This window comes from Coturnix japonica, chromosome 16, assembly GCF_001577835.2.
Source record: "Coturnix japonica isolate 7356 chromosome 16, Coturnix japonica 2.1, whole genome shotgun sequence".
In the NCBI taxonomy this organism is placed as follows: domain Eukaryota; kingdom Metazoa; phylum Chordata; class Aves; order Galliformes; family Phasianidae; genus Coturnix; species Coturnix japonica.
In genome coordinates this window covers 117193-129692 of record NC_029531.1, presented here as the reverse complement: position 1 = coordinate 129692, position 12500 = coordinate 117193, and the positions used below count along the sequence as shown (strand labels likewise).

The 12500-nt window shown below is 52.4% G+C and overlaps 2 protein-coding genes across 2 annotated transcripts in view; both read left to right on the top strand.

Annotated features, from left to right (window-relative positions):
- Positions 1–2503, top strand: part of LOC107321531 (class I histocompatibility antigen, F10 alpha chain-like) — a 3899-nt gene extending 1396 nt beyond the window's left edge. The window contains exons 2-6 of the mRNA XM_015878527.1: positions 7–43; positions 117–224; positions 342–374; positions 534–566; positions 709–2503. Coding sequence (XP_015734013.1) covers positions 7–43; positions 117–224; positions 342–374; positions 534–566; positions 709–728 — 231 coding nt within the window. The 3' untranslated portion in view covers positions 729–2503. The remainder of the gene's footprint in view (positions 1–6; positions 44–116; positions 225–341; positions 375–533; positions 567–708) is intronic.
- Positions 2504–5366: 2863 nt separating this feature from the next.
- Positions 5367–12500, top strand: part of LOC107321530 (class I histocompatibility antigen, F10 alpha chain-like) — a 14617-nt gene continuing 7483 nt past the window's right edge. Inside the window, 1 exon segment of the mRNA XM_015878526.2 lies at positions 5367–6051. Within this exon segment, the coding sequence (XP_015734012.1) occupies positions 5994–6051 (58 nt within the window). The 5' untranslated portion in view covers positions 5367–5993.

Here is a 12500-nt window from a genome sequence, read left to right as displayed (position 1 = left end):
GTGGAGCACGCCAGCCTGCCCCAGCCCCGCCTCTACTCGTGGGGTGTGTGAGGGGATGTGGGGCTGGGGAGCTCCGGGCTGCCCCTTCCCCTGCTGACAGCCCTGCCTTCCCCCAGAGCGGCCACAGTCCAACGTGCTGTCCATCGTGGCTGGGGTTGTCGGTGCCATTTTGGCCATCGCCATCTTGGCTGGTATTGGATTCATCATCTACAGATGCCATGCAGGTAAAAGTGGAGGGGTGTAGGAGGACAGTGGGGGCTGTGAGGGGATTTAGGGCTCCCTCATGAGCCCCCAGCCAGGCTGTGATGTGAACCTGTGCTGATGCATCTCTCTGTCTGCAGGGAAGAAGGAGAAAGGCTACAACACGGCGCCCAGTGAGTGATGAGGGCAGCGCTGTCCCCCACCTCTGCCCAGTGCCAGGGCAGCATTGGGGTCCCCGCTTTCTGCCAGGGTTCCCCTTCCTGTTTCTTGGGGCTGCTCCATGCCCCACAGTGAGCACAGGGCTGGGGCTCATGGCTCTTCTTCTCTTACAGGCCAGGATGGTGGATCCAGCAGCTCATGCACAGGTGTGGTGTGTGGCTGGGGGTTGGGAGGGGTCCCTGTGTTTCCTGTGGTGCTGCACTTGGGCTGGGCTGGAACTCTGCAGGGAGCAGAGTGTTGGGATGTGAACACGGCCCTATCAGACACCATCTCTTCTCCTCCACACAGGGAGCAACCAAACCATCTGAGTGCTGTGCTACAGTCTGCAATGGTCCAACTGGCCACACGAACACTTGGGACTGGTGATGGACACAGCCCCATCCTCTCAACCTCTCACATCTCCCTCTGCTTCCTATGCTGTTATGCTTTGCCTGTGCTGATTCCTGAAATATAAAGTGTACATTCTGCTCTATGCCGTGCTTGGAGCTGGGGGGGTAAAGGGACCTTGGTCTGGTCTGGCTGCTTAGGGTATTGAGAACCCACTGCCCTCTCCCCCTGCACCTGCTGCTCACTGCCCCCATTCTTCTCCTCATCCCTCATCACTTCCCCCCTGTTTCCCCATGTATTTGGCTGCCTGCTACCCATCCTTGATCAATTCTGGTTTTCCCAATGCCATCCCTGTGAGCTGGAATGTGGTCTCCTTGTCGCTCCTCCCAGCTGTCCCTGCATATCCCCACCCAACTTGGTGTCCTGCAGCACTTCCCCTCCCACCCCCATCCTGCTGCCTTTCCAATCCTCACCCACAAACTTCCCCACTCCACATCCCTCCTCCCACACATCCCCACGCTCTCGTGTCCCTGCTGTGTCCCCTCCAGCTCCGTGACCCTCCCACACTGTACTCCATACCCAAAGAAATACAATTGTTCTGAAGCCCTCCAGCCCTCTTCTGGTTCATTCAAGCCCCCCTCCCCCTCCCCCCCCAGCACTGCCCAGCTACAAACAAGGAATCAAAATACGAAGGGCCCTACCAAGTGCTTCAGACCTCTCATATGGCAGCTAAGGTGGAAGGACTTATCCCGTGGATATACCACACCTTCCTGACACCTATGGTTGCCATTTGAGTACTACAAATAGAAGTTTCAACATTAAGTAAGGTAGTATTGCAGAATAGGATGGTGCTGGACTTAACTAACAGCAAAGGAAGGGGGAGTTTGTGTAGTTATTTATCAGAGCTGCTGTGCTTATATAGATGAGACGCAAAGAGTAGAGATTGATTTGCAGGCTATGTGGGAACGTACTAAAGTGCTCCATCAGGTTTCATGAGATGACACTTCCCTTGGTTTTACAGAGTTGCTGGAAAAGTTAACTGATTGGCTCCCCAATTTTGCCTGGTTAAAACAATTGTTTCTGGCTTGCGTTGCAATATTGGCCTTGCTTGTTTTGATGTGTATAATATTGCGATGTATTATGTGGCTTTGCAAAAATACAGGAAATAGCTATGAGGATTGGAAAAGACATCGATTACAGCAGAAGATGGAAAATGGAAGTTATTTTAGAAATGCTCTTTCTAGAAATAGAATCATTTAGCAAAAGATTTTGCTAGGTTCAAGAAAAGGGGGGAATTGAAAGTAGTAATTGGGTAAATAGGGGCCTTTCATGAAGATTAAGCATCCTAGGCTTTGGGGAATGTCAGAAGAAAAGGACCAGTGGGACATGTCAACATTGCTATAGTTACAGTACATCTGGGTCTATAGTTAAGACAATACAGCTGGGTATACGTAAGGGAAAGGTAGCTGAAGAAACTGGTTTTGACTGATTGAGTGGAGGAGTTGGGTCAAAGCAACCTGAGGAAGTCTTCTGACTTCATCCCAACAACCACCGGAGCGAGACCCCCACTATGGACTGCACACCCGTCAGTAGGAGGGACAGCATGTAAATGAGTTCCCAGAAAAACAATAAATATGAATATGTATACACTTGCTCTATAACTTCCTAACGCTCCTGTCTATCGGGTCACATGATAGGAGGAGTGATCCCCCAAGTGCCCAGAGCTGAATAAACACATACCTGCTTTATAACCTAATTCTGGTTATAGAGTCTGATTCCGCAGATTCCGCACGTCAATTTTGGCACCCCAGATGGGACAATCTCTGCTTGGCTGTCGGACCAGCTGAGAGAGGGGACACCTTTGGCGCACTCCATGGTTTCTTGAAAGGACTCCCCTTCCTCACCTGATCATCACAGGAGCAGACAAGGACCATCCATTTTCGGAAAGGTATGTGTATGGGATAAGGGGAGCCCGTAAGCCATAAGGAGATGTCCTACACTGGGTATAAGCAAAGCGGTTGTCGCTTCCCCTTGAAAGGTGAGCTCACAGTTAGTTGCTGGCTGGGGTAGGAAAACTCCTTGGGAGTTCCTACAAAGGGACCCATAATTCGTATGCGGGGAACATAAGTCGTACACGGGGAGAAGGTACCTTGTGGAATGATTTATGGATTTCTGGGACCGTAGAGGCAGGAGCTTTAGTAGCCTTATTACTGTTATCATCAGTGAAAATCCTAAGGTTATGTTATTGCTGCTCTTACCATCTATTGTTTATGGCCAGGTACCGTGTATTTGAGTAATTGCTATCAAAGTGCTTGAAAAAGGGTCTGCAGCTCTGACTCAGTGAAGTGTGAAGCTGGCAGTGTGTGTGACTGAGAGTATGAAATATACCATCAGCTGATTGTTTGTTTAATTATGATATATAAAACTGCTGGCAATACTCATAATTGTTTGTGTACTAGTGTGAGTGAGTTGGAGTTCTTGCTTTGTAAGTTGGTTTTCCCATAAGAGAAATGGTTGGCGTGTTTTAGGGAGGAACTGAAGTGGTTGTGTGTGTTATATGAGTAAATTAATTATTTGGAGTGGAATGAGAACGGAAGATTATACGTTATAAATTATAGTGACAGACCAGAGGAACAGTATCGTTTTCACAGAACTAACGAGTGTTGTCCTGTATATGTGATAATTTGTTTAGTCTGTATGAAAATATATTAAGGTTGTAGGTGTCATTCGTACCCACAGTGCGGGTGCAACTGGTGGAACGAGTTTTGGGGATTCTTTTAGGGAAATTTTGAAGTATGAGGAGTTATCAACAGAGGAGTAAAATGGGTAGTTTGCAAGGAAAGGAAGTACCTGAGAAAACACCCCTCAGGTGTCTTTTAGCACATTGGCAAGAAATTGCAGGAGGTCCAGGGGGTAGTCTAAGTAAAAAGGCGTGCTGCTCACCATTCCCATTCCCCCGCTGCTCACCATCCCCATCCCCTGCTGCTCACCATTCCCATTTCTTGCTCTGACCATCCCATTCCCTGCTGCTGACCATCCCCATCCCCTTCTGCTGACCATCCCCATCCCCTTCTGCTGACCATCCCCATCCTCTGCTGCTCAACATCCCTGTCCCCACTCCAGCTCAGCCCTAGGTGACGTAGCCACCAATTAACCCGACTTATCCCAGGACCTCGACCATCCAGGGGAGAGGGACATAAACATGGATGCCATGAAGTCTTCTCTCTATTTATTGCTGCATCACACTCCTCATATACCATCCTAAATCCCACACAGACACATACACCCGCTACACAAAACCCGATGCAAGCCGAGTGGCAGATTGCTGCTGCTGTGGTACAAGCTCTATCCGGACCTAGTGCTCAGTCAAGGTCAGAGCTTGACTCCCTGTTACCAGGAGGTTCGTACTCTGTTTGCTCATCAGCCTCACAAGTCAGGGCTGCCGCAGAAGCCCCGAATAATCCCCCGTCCTCGACCTCTTCAACGTCTCTGGCAGATCCGGTTTTGGCTGGTGAGGAAGGTGCGGTGGGGGGGGGCTGAGGGGTGTGCAGAGCAGCAAGAAGCTCCTGAGAGTGAAAGCGACTCGGATAATGGTGGGAATGAGAAAGCGTTGGAGGAACATAATAAAACATTAACTGAGGAGCTGCAGGACTTAGAACTGCGTACGAAGGAGGCATCAGTCTCTTCGAGCGTTTCACCGATGTCTTTACAGCCCCTGTCTATGCGATTCCCCCCCACACGTAGCGATCCTCCACCTTTGCGTTGGTCTGGAGTCATTAGAGACATGATATTGGAGGGACCGTGTCAAGCTGTGTTTCAGCTCGCTTGCCCGCTGATAGACGATCAGCAGGGAGCTGCTCGGTGGGAAGTGCATCATTGGAAATTGTTACAGCAGGCTGGTAAGACTGTGACTGACTATGGGATACGATCTGAAGCTTCTAAGCAAATCATTCAATGGATTTTCACTGAGGATACTCATATGACACTAGATGCTTGTAATCTTGGGCGGTTGTTACTAACACCATCAGAATACTTGTTTGTTCACAAATGAACGTCTCTGCAGCCTGCACATAACTTCACTAAAGACAAGGATGGACCGGCCACTCGAACTTTCCTCCAAGAATGGGGTGTTAAACATATTACAGGCATTGCTCATTCTCCCACTGGACAAGCTATCATTGAGCACACTCATCAAACACTGAAATCCATTCTTATTAAACAAATAAGGGGGAATACAGGAGAAATACACACCACAAGAAAAATTATGCAAGGCTTTGTTTGTGCTGAATTTTTTGAATCGTGATCATACAAATACGACTCATGGTTTGTCATTTTGGGGCCTCCCCAATGCTCAAGGAACAGCCTATGGTTAATGTTTGGAATATGGCCACAGGACTTTGGGACGGTCCCCTACCACTGATAACTTGGGGCTCTGAATATGCTCGTATTTCCACAGGGACTGGCCCTACGTGGGTTCCAGTATGAATATGTTCAGACTCATCTGAAGGCAGAAAATAGCATCCAGCCTTTATAGTAACAGTGATTGTGTGCCTCTTACTTAGTGGAATTGCTTTGTAACTTGCGGTGTTATAAATAATATTAGTAATGGTTTGACATAGTGTGTGATTTTCAGTGTTACCAATGCAGTCTCAAGAATTAGAATTTTAGGCATTATCCAGGTTGTTGTGTGCTTCTTCTATTTTAGTAATAGATCAAATGTGTATTAAACAGGATTTGATGTAATCAATGCTAGAATCTATGGGAATAGCTCTTTTAGTATATTAGTACTGCTCTGTCATGATGTTATTAGCCTATTAATTAGCTTTTCTTAATTTGCAAAGACAAAACCTGGAAAGGAATCCCAGGCAAAGGGATGACCCTGTATCATAGAATGAATTATTCATTCCTCCAATAAGTGTGTGTGATTTTTGGATCCCCTCGTCTGTCTGCTATAAAAGTTTGGATTTTCGGGCAATAAATGGACACAGCTGTATCTGACCAAGGTTTGCCTTCAGGTTCGGCAACACGCCCTCAGTGCCTCCCGTCACCTCCCACGCTCCGCACTTTAGGTTTAGCTTCACAAACTGCGGGAGCGAATTCTGCCTGGCACCCGGTGATGTCACGCACGCTCCCGTTCACCATTGGTGAGGCGGAGGCGGAGGAGCCAATGGGAGTGCGGGGAGGGGCAGGTAAGTCCCAAAAGCCGAAGGAGCGGCGCGGGGTGCGTTGTTTCCCGGAGCGCAGCGATGGGGCTGTGCGGGATGCTGGGGCTGCTGCTGTGCGCCGTGTGCGGGGCGGCTGGCGGTGAGTGGCGGCCGGACCGGGACCCCTCCGTACCCTCGGTTATAACCTCCAGGCCTGGCACTATCATGTGGCCCTGTTTTTATGGACGCTGAAAGCTCACCTCTCTCTGCTGCTGGTCTCTGACTGGTGCCTCCCTCTCGGCGTATGCGCTGGTCAGGGCAACGCCGCTTAGTCAGGGTTCATCCTATATGAAACTGCGTGCGTTTTGTGCATTTAATCTCACCTTAGCCGGCAATGGACGGCATCCCTCGCTCGGACTCTCCAACGATGTGTGTCTAAGCGCATAGCGTTTCGTGTTTTACGCTGTTACTAGTGGGTATGCGGGGTTGTATTACTTTGGTGATGATCGGCGGAGTAATTGCGTGATTGCTTACAGGTCTCTGTGCAGACTTGTCACCATGGCCGAATGTCATCTTTAGTGGGGAACACGGAGTGGTACGATCGTGCCTGTTGTTCTGGGGTTTTGATCTTCAATTGAGGTTCTGACTAATCCTGAATGTGTGATATGAAGGCGACCTTACTATGTGACGGCTCGTTAGTTGTGGTTGATTCACTTTCCTGAATAGTAATTTCTGGGAATTGGGTAATATGTAGATCTAATCTCTCGCAATTTTCCATTTTTATGGGAGTTCGCAGATTGAAAGAATTAACTCATGGGTTTGTGGCATATTGTATTCATGGGGGAAATGTATTATCTGCTGCGTGTGCGTAGCAACTGGGCTCTATGTTCCGTTGCGCATGTATCTGATCTGGGGCTTTACATTAAGGACCTTGAGCGCTGGCGGTATTAGCCCTCAGTAAGGGCCCGGCAGCTCCCGATACCTTATGAGGGGTGCGTTTGGGTCTTCCTCGCCGCTCGTGAGCATGTGTGGTGGGTGAGATGGTTCGTCATTGTAAGGACGTGCGGCAGTTTCCATGTGGCCCGGCCCGCTCTGGGGGGCCCCCCAGGGCTGGTCCTGCCCGGCTGGGTTGATCGCGCGGTGTGCCCTGGGGTGCTGCCGTTGCACAGCTCGCACGGGGAGTCGGTTGGATGGGGTGCTCCTGCTGCTGATCCTCGCGGTGCGATGAGGCTGTGGAAGCGCCGAGCGAGCCTTCTCTATGCACATCACACATTCACGATCTTATGTGGGATACCCGAGTGAGCCTTTGTAAGAGGACGCGCGCGCCTCTTGTGACCCTCCGCACTGCACGAGAGTCTTCGTTTCATGTGTTGGGGTGCCTGGCTATACACTCGCTCTGCTGGTGCATGTCGGGATAATAATAACTAGGCCTGTTGCAGGATTTCTACTCTCCGAAGCCGGAATTAGCTAACTTTACAAGCGATTCAACGAGTACTCTAAGGTGCATCTCATTCTGCAGTCATGCCCCCCCGATTATGAAATGGTTTTGTCCGAGAGACTCTTCAGTGATGCATTGCCGTTTGTCAGTGAATGCGACGAAAGTGCACACCGTATCTGCGCTCACTTCTCATCTCTGTCCTTGGTGCCCTTCTATTGGTGGATTCAGAGAGGCTGACTCTCGCGTTCCAGAAGGGACGAGTTTCTCACGCAGATACGGAATGTGCGGCTCGTGGTGCTGCCGGACTGTGTACGGGACAGGGTGGATAAATTATGCGTGACGGAAGGAAATGGCAGACGAAACGATATTGTCTCTCGTTGTTGAAAGGCGGATTAACCTTGGTAGCCTATTCAGAATAGACCAGGTGCGGATACTCCTGGGGCGGTTAGATTAGTAGCCTGATGTGTGTGGAGCACTCGGGGCCTGGCTCTCCGGGTGGTAAGTGACGCATAAGGTCGACGTTCTGGTGGCGTAGGTGGCCACTCACTGCAAAAGTGGAGATGCCGGTTGGGGGGGTCTGAGTGGTCAGGAGGCCGGCTGCGAGTGGATTTGTGCTGAGGTGGGTGAGCCATCACTACTACTGACTTCCATGTTTCGAGGCTCTTCCACTTGTGTGGCTCCGGGGTGCGACTCTCGTCCCTGTGGGCGTCGCGAGCAGGTCTCAGTCGCTGGACGCGCTCGGGCCCTCTCACTGCTTCGCCCACGGCCCTCTGCACGGGGAGCAAACCGCAGGGTGGCGGGAGGGTGTTGTGGATCGGGCAAGAGGACGGGCGGAGCCGTCGGGACTTGATGAACCTTACGGGTGGACCTTTGTCCTCGGTCCTGTCCGCACTGTGCCGTCGTAATACCCCGGGGCTTCTCCCGCATGGGCACCCTCCGGGGCGGGCCCCTCCCCCCTGCCCGATCGCCGTACAGCTGGGTGCAGGTAGGGCGCGACGGCGGCGCCCAGGGTGGGGGTGTCGCCTCAGGGGCGCGAGTTGGACATCACACTCCCGCTGGCGGGGATCGTGCCACGCTGACTCTCCTTTTTTTTTTTTGGGTGGGGTCGGCGGGTCAGAACAGCCCTGATTCAATCCTGCGATCCTCAACCCTCGTATCCTTGCTCTCGCTCCCTGCGGTCCCAAGGCATTTATGCAGGGTACAAGTAGAGCGTCAGTTTGGCGCGTCGGGATTGGGTGTGATAGATGCAATCAGCGTCTCAGCCTGGTCGCACTGTCGCCCGCGTGAAGCCCTGATCTACTCGTGGTGTGTAAGGAGTGCACGTAATGGAATCGCCGGGGGGATTTGCCTCGCGGGGGGACTGACGGGGGTGTGCCGCGCGGTGACGTCAGGCAGGTGGAGGCGCCAACTGTCTGCTCGCCTGGCGTTGACAACTGCTTGCCCTTGCTGGGGCGCGCCTTTTGCTGGAAGATGCGGGGTGTGCTGGCTTGCAGCAGTCCAGCGTTGCTGCTCCATTGTGGTGGGGTGGTCGTTGCGTGGGCGGCCTTGGGGTCGGGTTCATAACCATCGGGCTGGTGGAGTGCGGCGGGAGCATTTGGGGGACACTCTTCCAGCCATCTAACCGTAGCCACCCATTCTGCAGTTAAGGTCAAAGCAGTGGGGGGCCGAGGTGTAAGCCCGCGGTGTGTAGAAGGCTCGAGTGGGGACGCGTGGGCACCGCGTACGGCCCCCCGGGCGCGTCTGGCGGGTCTGTTGTGGGTACGCTACCCGAGCGGCAGGCCGCTGATGTGATCTCGCTTGGATGTGTGTAACCTGTTTTTACCGCTGTATCGCAGTCCCTCCTCTAAGTGTGCTGCGGTCCCAGGGGTGCAGAGAGCTGGTAACAGGTGTACCTGTGTGCATGTAATGGGTAATAGCTCGCGCAATCGCGTGTGAATTCTTTGTGGCTCGAGCAGCCCCGGAGGACTGGTTGCGCGCGGTTGCGGCATTGGGTGAGTTGAGTGGAGCGAGGGCTTGGTGTGTCGCTGGTCCCGTCGCCTCGCGAGCGCTCTGCTGTGGAGGACGGTTCGCGAGACTAATTCCCCGGCGTGAGGCAGCAATTTGGCGGGCACTTCTCCACTGTTTCTCAGGAGAAAGATTCCCCTTCCTGGGTGCTTCTGTCAGCGAAGACGCGGTCGCTTGCTCAAACTTGGATGGCCGATAGGCGAGTCACAGGGCTGTGGCTCGGTCGGCGTGGCAGCACCGGCCTGCGCTTTTCGTGTGGACAATGACTGTGGCCATGCTTGTGTGGTTCTGGCAGGCCCGGTTATTATGGATAGGTTAGCCTGTCGCCATTCTCGCTCGCGGCTCATGAGCCCCTGCGTGCACAGGGACTCCCTAACGTGCTGGGGGCCTGCATCGTCGGGACATTAAAGTTCCAGCTCCACGTGCCTCGTGTGGTATGGGGAAATTGTGCTGGAGGCGAACTGCGGGGAGGAAGGCCATGTGGTCACTGTTGAGGAGGAAATAATACAGGTTTGGAAGACTCGGGGAGTCTGCGAGAGGGCCCTTCATGGGGTAATCCCTGTGCTCCTGGTGTTAAGTGCTGCTAAGGCAAGGGTCCATCAGAAAAGCATGGAACAAAGGGGTGAGGAGAGATGTTCTTGGGCTTGTGGACTTCTAAGAGGATCTGATTCCCAGTAGCGCGGTTCATCTTAGAAGGGTGGGTCATTTCCTTCTCCTGACGGTGCAGGAGAGTTGAGTGTGCCCTTTCATACCTGAAGTTATGGGGATCCTGCGAGCTGTGCTGATACTCGAAGTAGTAGCTTTCGATGCGTGAACTTTGGACTGCTTGAATCAAAGTTACGTGGTGGGGTGGCTATAGGAGGCTCGAAATTTTATGCTTGTTAGGTGTGTGCAATTCGGGTATGTGTGCAGATCTGTCATCAATACGTCGACGTGTTGCGGAAGCTAACCAGATTGGGGCATGGCGTGGCAACGAGTCCGATTGTGGAGCTTGAGGCGTGGAAGAGGTGTCGGAGGGTTGCCTGCAATCGGCGCTAGTAGGGAGCTCGGTTAGACTGGAGTCTGCTGTGGGTGCGGGGTACTGAGATAGTGGCTCGCGCTCTCCTGTGGCTGTCGCGCTACCGCATCGCTCCGATCTGCCTTGCTTGCTCATATTACAACTATTTCTTGGTGGTGTGGAGGTGTACTGTGTGTGGAAATCCGCGGAAGCGCTGACTGGCGATTCATTTCTCGCTCCTGATCATAGATCCAGGACACATTCAAGTGATATAGTAGTGCTGCGCGGTCCTTCCCCCTTCCACTCGCACCTGGTAACGTCTCGGGCTGATACGGAATGTTCTAGGTGGCTGAAGGGTGACCAACTGCGTTGGACCAACATTTGAACGTGTCTGTTCTTACATCTGGTTGGCACTGGCCGGTGAGTAAGCACGTATGTACATAAAACATAAGGGGCGCGGCTTGCCTCCTCCTATTAAACTGGGTGCAGTGTTGACGAGTCGAACTGGGCTATTGTTATCTTTACAGAGCCAGGCAAGGTGGAACCAGCAACTCGATTGGAAACCGCTACCAGCTCGAAACGTGGATTAAGTTCGATGCGGTTGGTGGGGTGGGGTGGGGGAAGTTACCGAGGTCGGGTGTTGGTAAGGAGGTCCCTGTGCTCCTTTGTGTCTCTGGTCCTGTGGTGCGGGTGGCTCGTAAGCACAGCAGGGTCTCTTTTTGCTTTGTGGGGAGGGTGGTCTGCTGGGCGAAGGTGTGGGGGGTGATGGGTAGTGGGGGTTTGCTGGGAGTGGTGGGTAGACACCTGCGCGTGTGCCCTTGACTGGCCCTCAGCTGCATCTACCACTCTCTTCGCGTACCTCCACAGCGAGGGAAAGCGTATCCCCTTCGCATCATAGTGGCTGAGTCGCTGCTCGCCCTATTTCCGCTGGTTGCAGTGGAGGAAGCCAACTGGCCACGTGATGGTCTGCTCATAGTCGGTGGTTTTTTGGACTTAGTCTAAGTCCCCTGGGTCCGCGCTTTGGGTCCCTTTAGCAACCTCTCATTCGAAATGCGCCTCCCGTGCTGGCTGTCCTAATGCGTGTTCTGGCTGTTTGTGGTTTATGGTGCATGGGTTGCCTGTGAGGGGAGTGGGAGTGGTAATGGGTTGATGTTTGTTGGAATTCGCCTGGTTGCGTTGGTCGGGTCTTGCTCGAGCGTAGTTGCTCTCGAGAAACCTGTGTGTCTTCGCGGCTTTCTCGTGCTCGTTGACGGGGGCTTGGACTGCACGGAAGCTTGCCCGCTCTCATCCGCTCGGCCTTGTCTGTGGCATGGTTAAGAACTCGCGGGTTGCTAGTGGCTCGCCGCCCCTTGCGTGGCTGCACCGGTCGTCCCAGTGGCTGGCCGCGATTAGCGTGCCGGTGCTCTATTCTCGCTCTCTTGTCCATAGGAGCTCCCGCTACTCCTGCGTGGATCTGGGTGTATCGTCTCCATCCCGAAGTGAGTTCCGGCGTAGAGCACGGTCGCTCGTTGGGACTGTGTCTGTGGTTGCGCTCCGTCTGTAGTGCTTTTCTCAGGGCATTTCAGACTTGCTCTGCTCTATCGGTATGCAAGCTGTTTGCTGAGCCATCCCACAATTGCTCACACACTCCAGAGCTCGTATCCCCATCCCCTGCATGGCTGTGACCATCCCCATCCTCCTCCCATCCATTAAGCCCTTTCCGTTATTTAGTAGCAAAGAGACAACAGTTGAGCAGCCGTTCTGTCTTTAAGGCATGATGACTCTGATGGAGTTTTGGACCAATTTTAAACTGGCCTAGAGCTGCCGTCCGAGATGTCCGGAATTATTCCTGTTTGTGTGGAGGCGCACACTCCCAGAAAACATTTTGTTTGGTGTTTTGACTGGCAATCTGGAAATAAATCTTCATAAGGAGGTTCCCATTCTGTGTTAATCTGTAATCTGACAGAACAAAGGCCTTCACGTTTGCATGCTCTTGATGATATCAATTTGAATGATCACTAAAATTGTGTGAAGAAATCCTTTGGTGTTTTTGGTAGTGCTCACAGTGTTCGATTAAGACGCACTTTTAACTAGCTTTGGACGGTTTGGTAGTGTGGTTGTAATGGTTGGAGATTACTTTTGTGGGTAGTTTTGAATTAGCATTGTTTGGGTCTGTGAGTAGTTTCGCGAT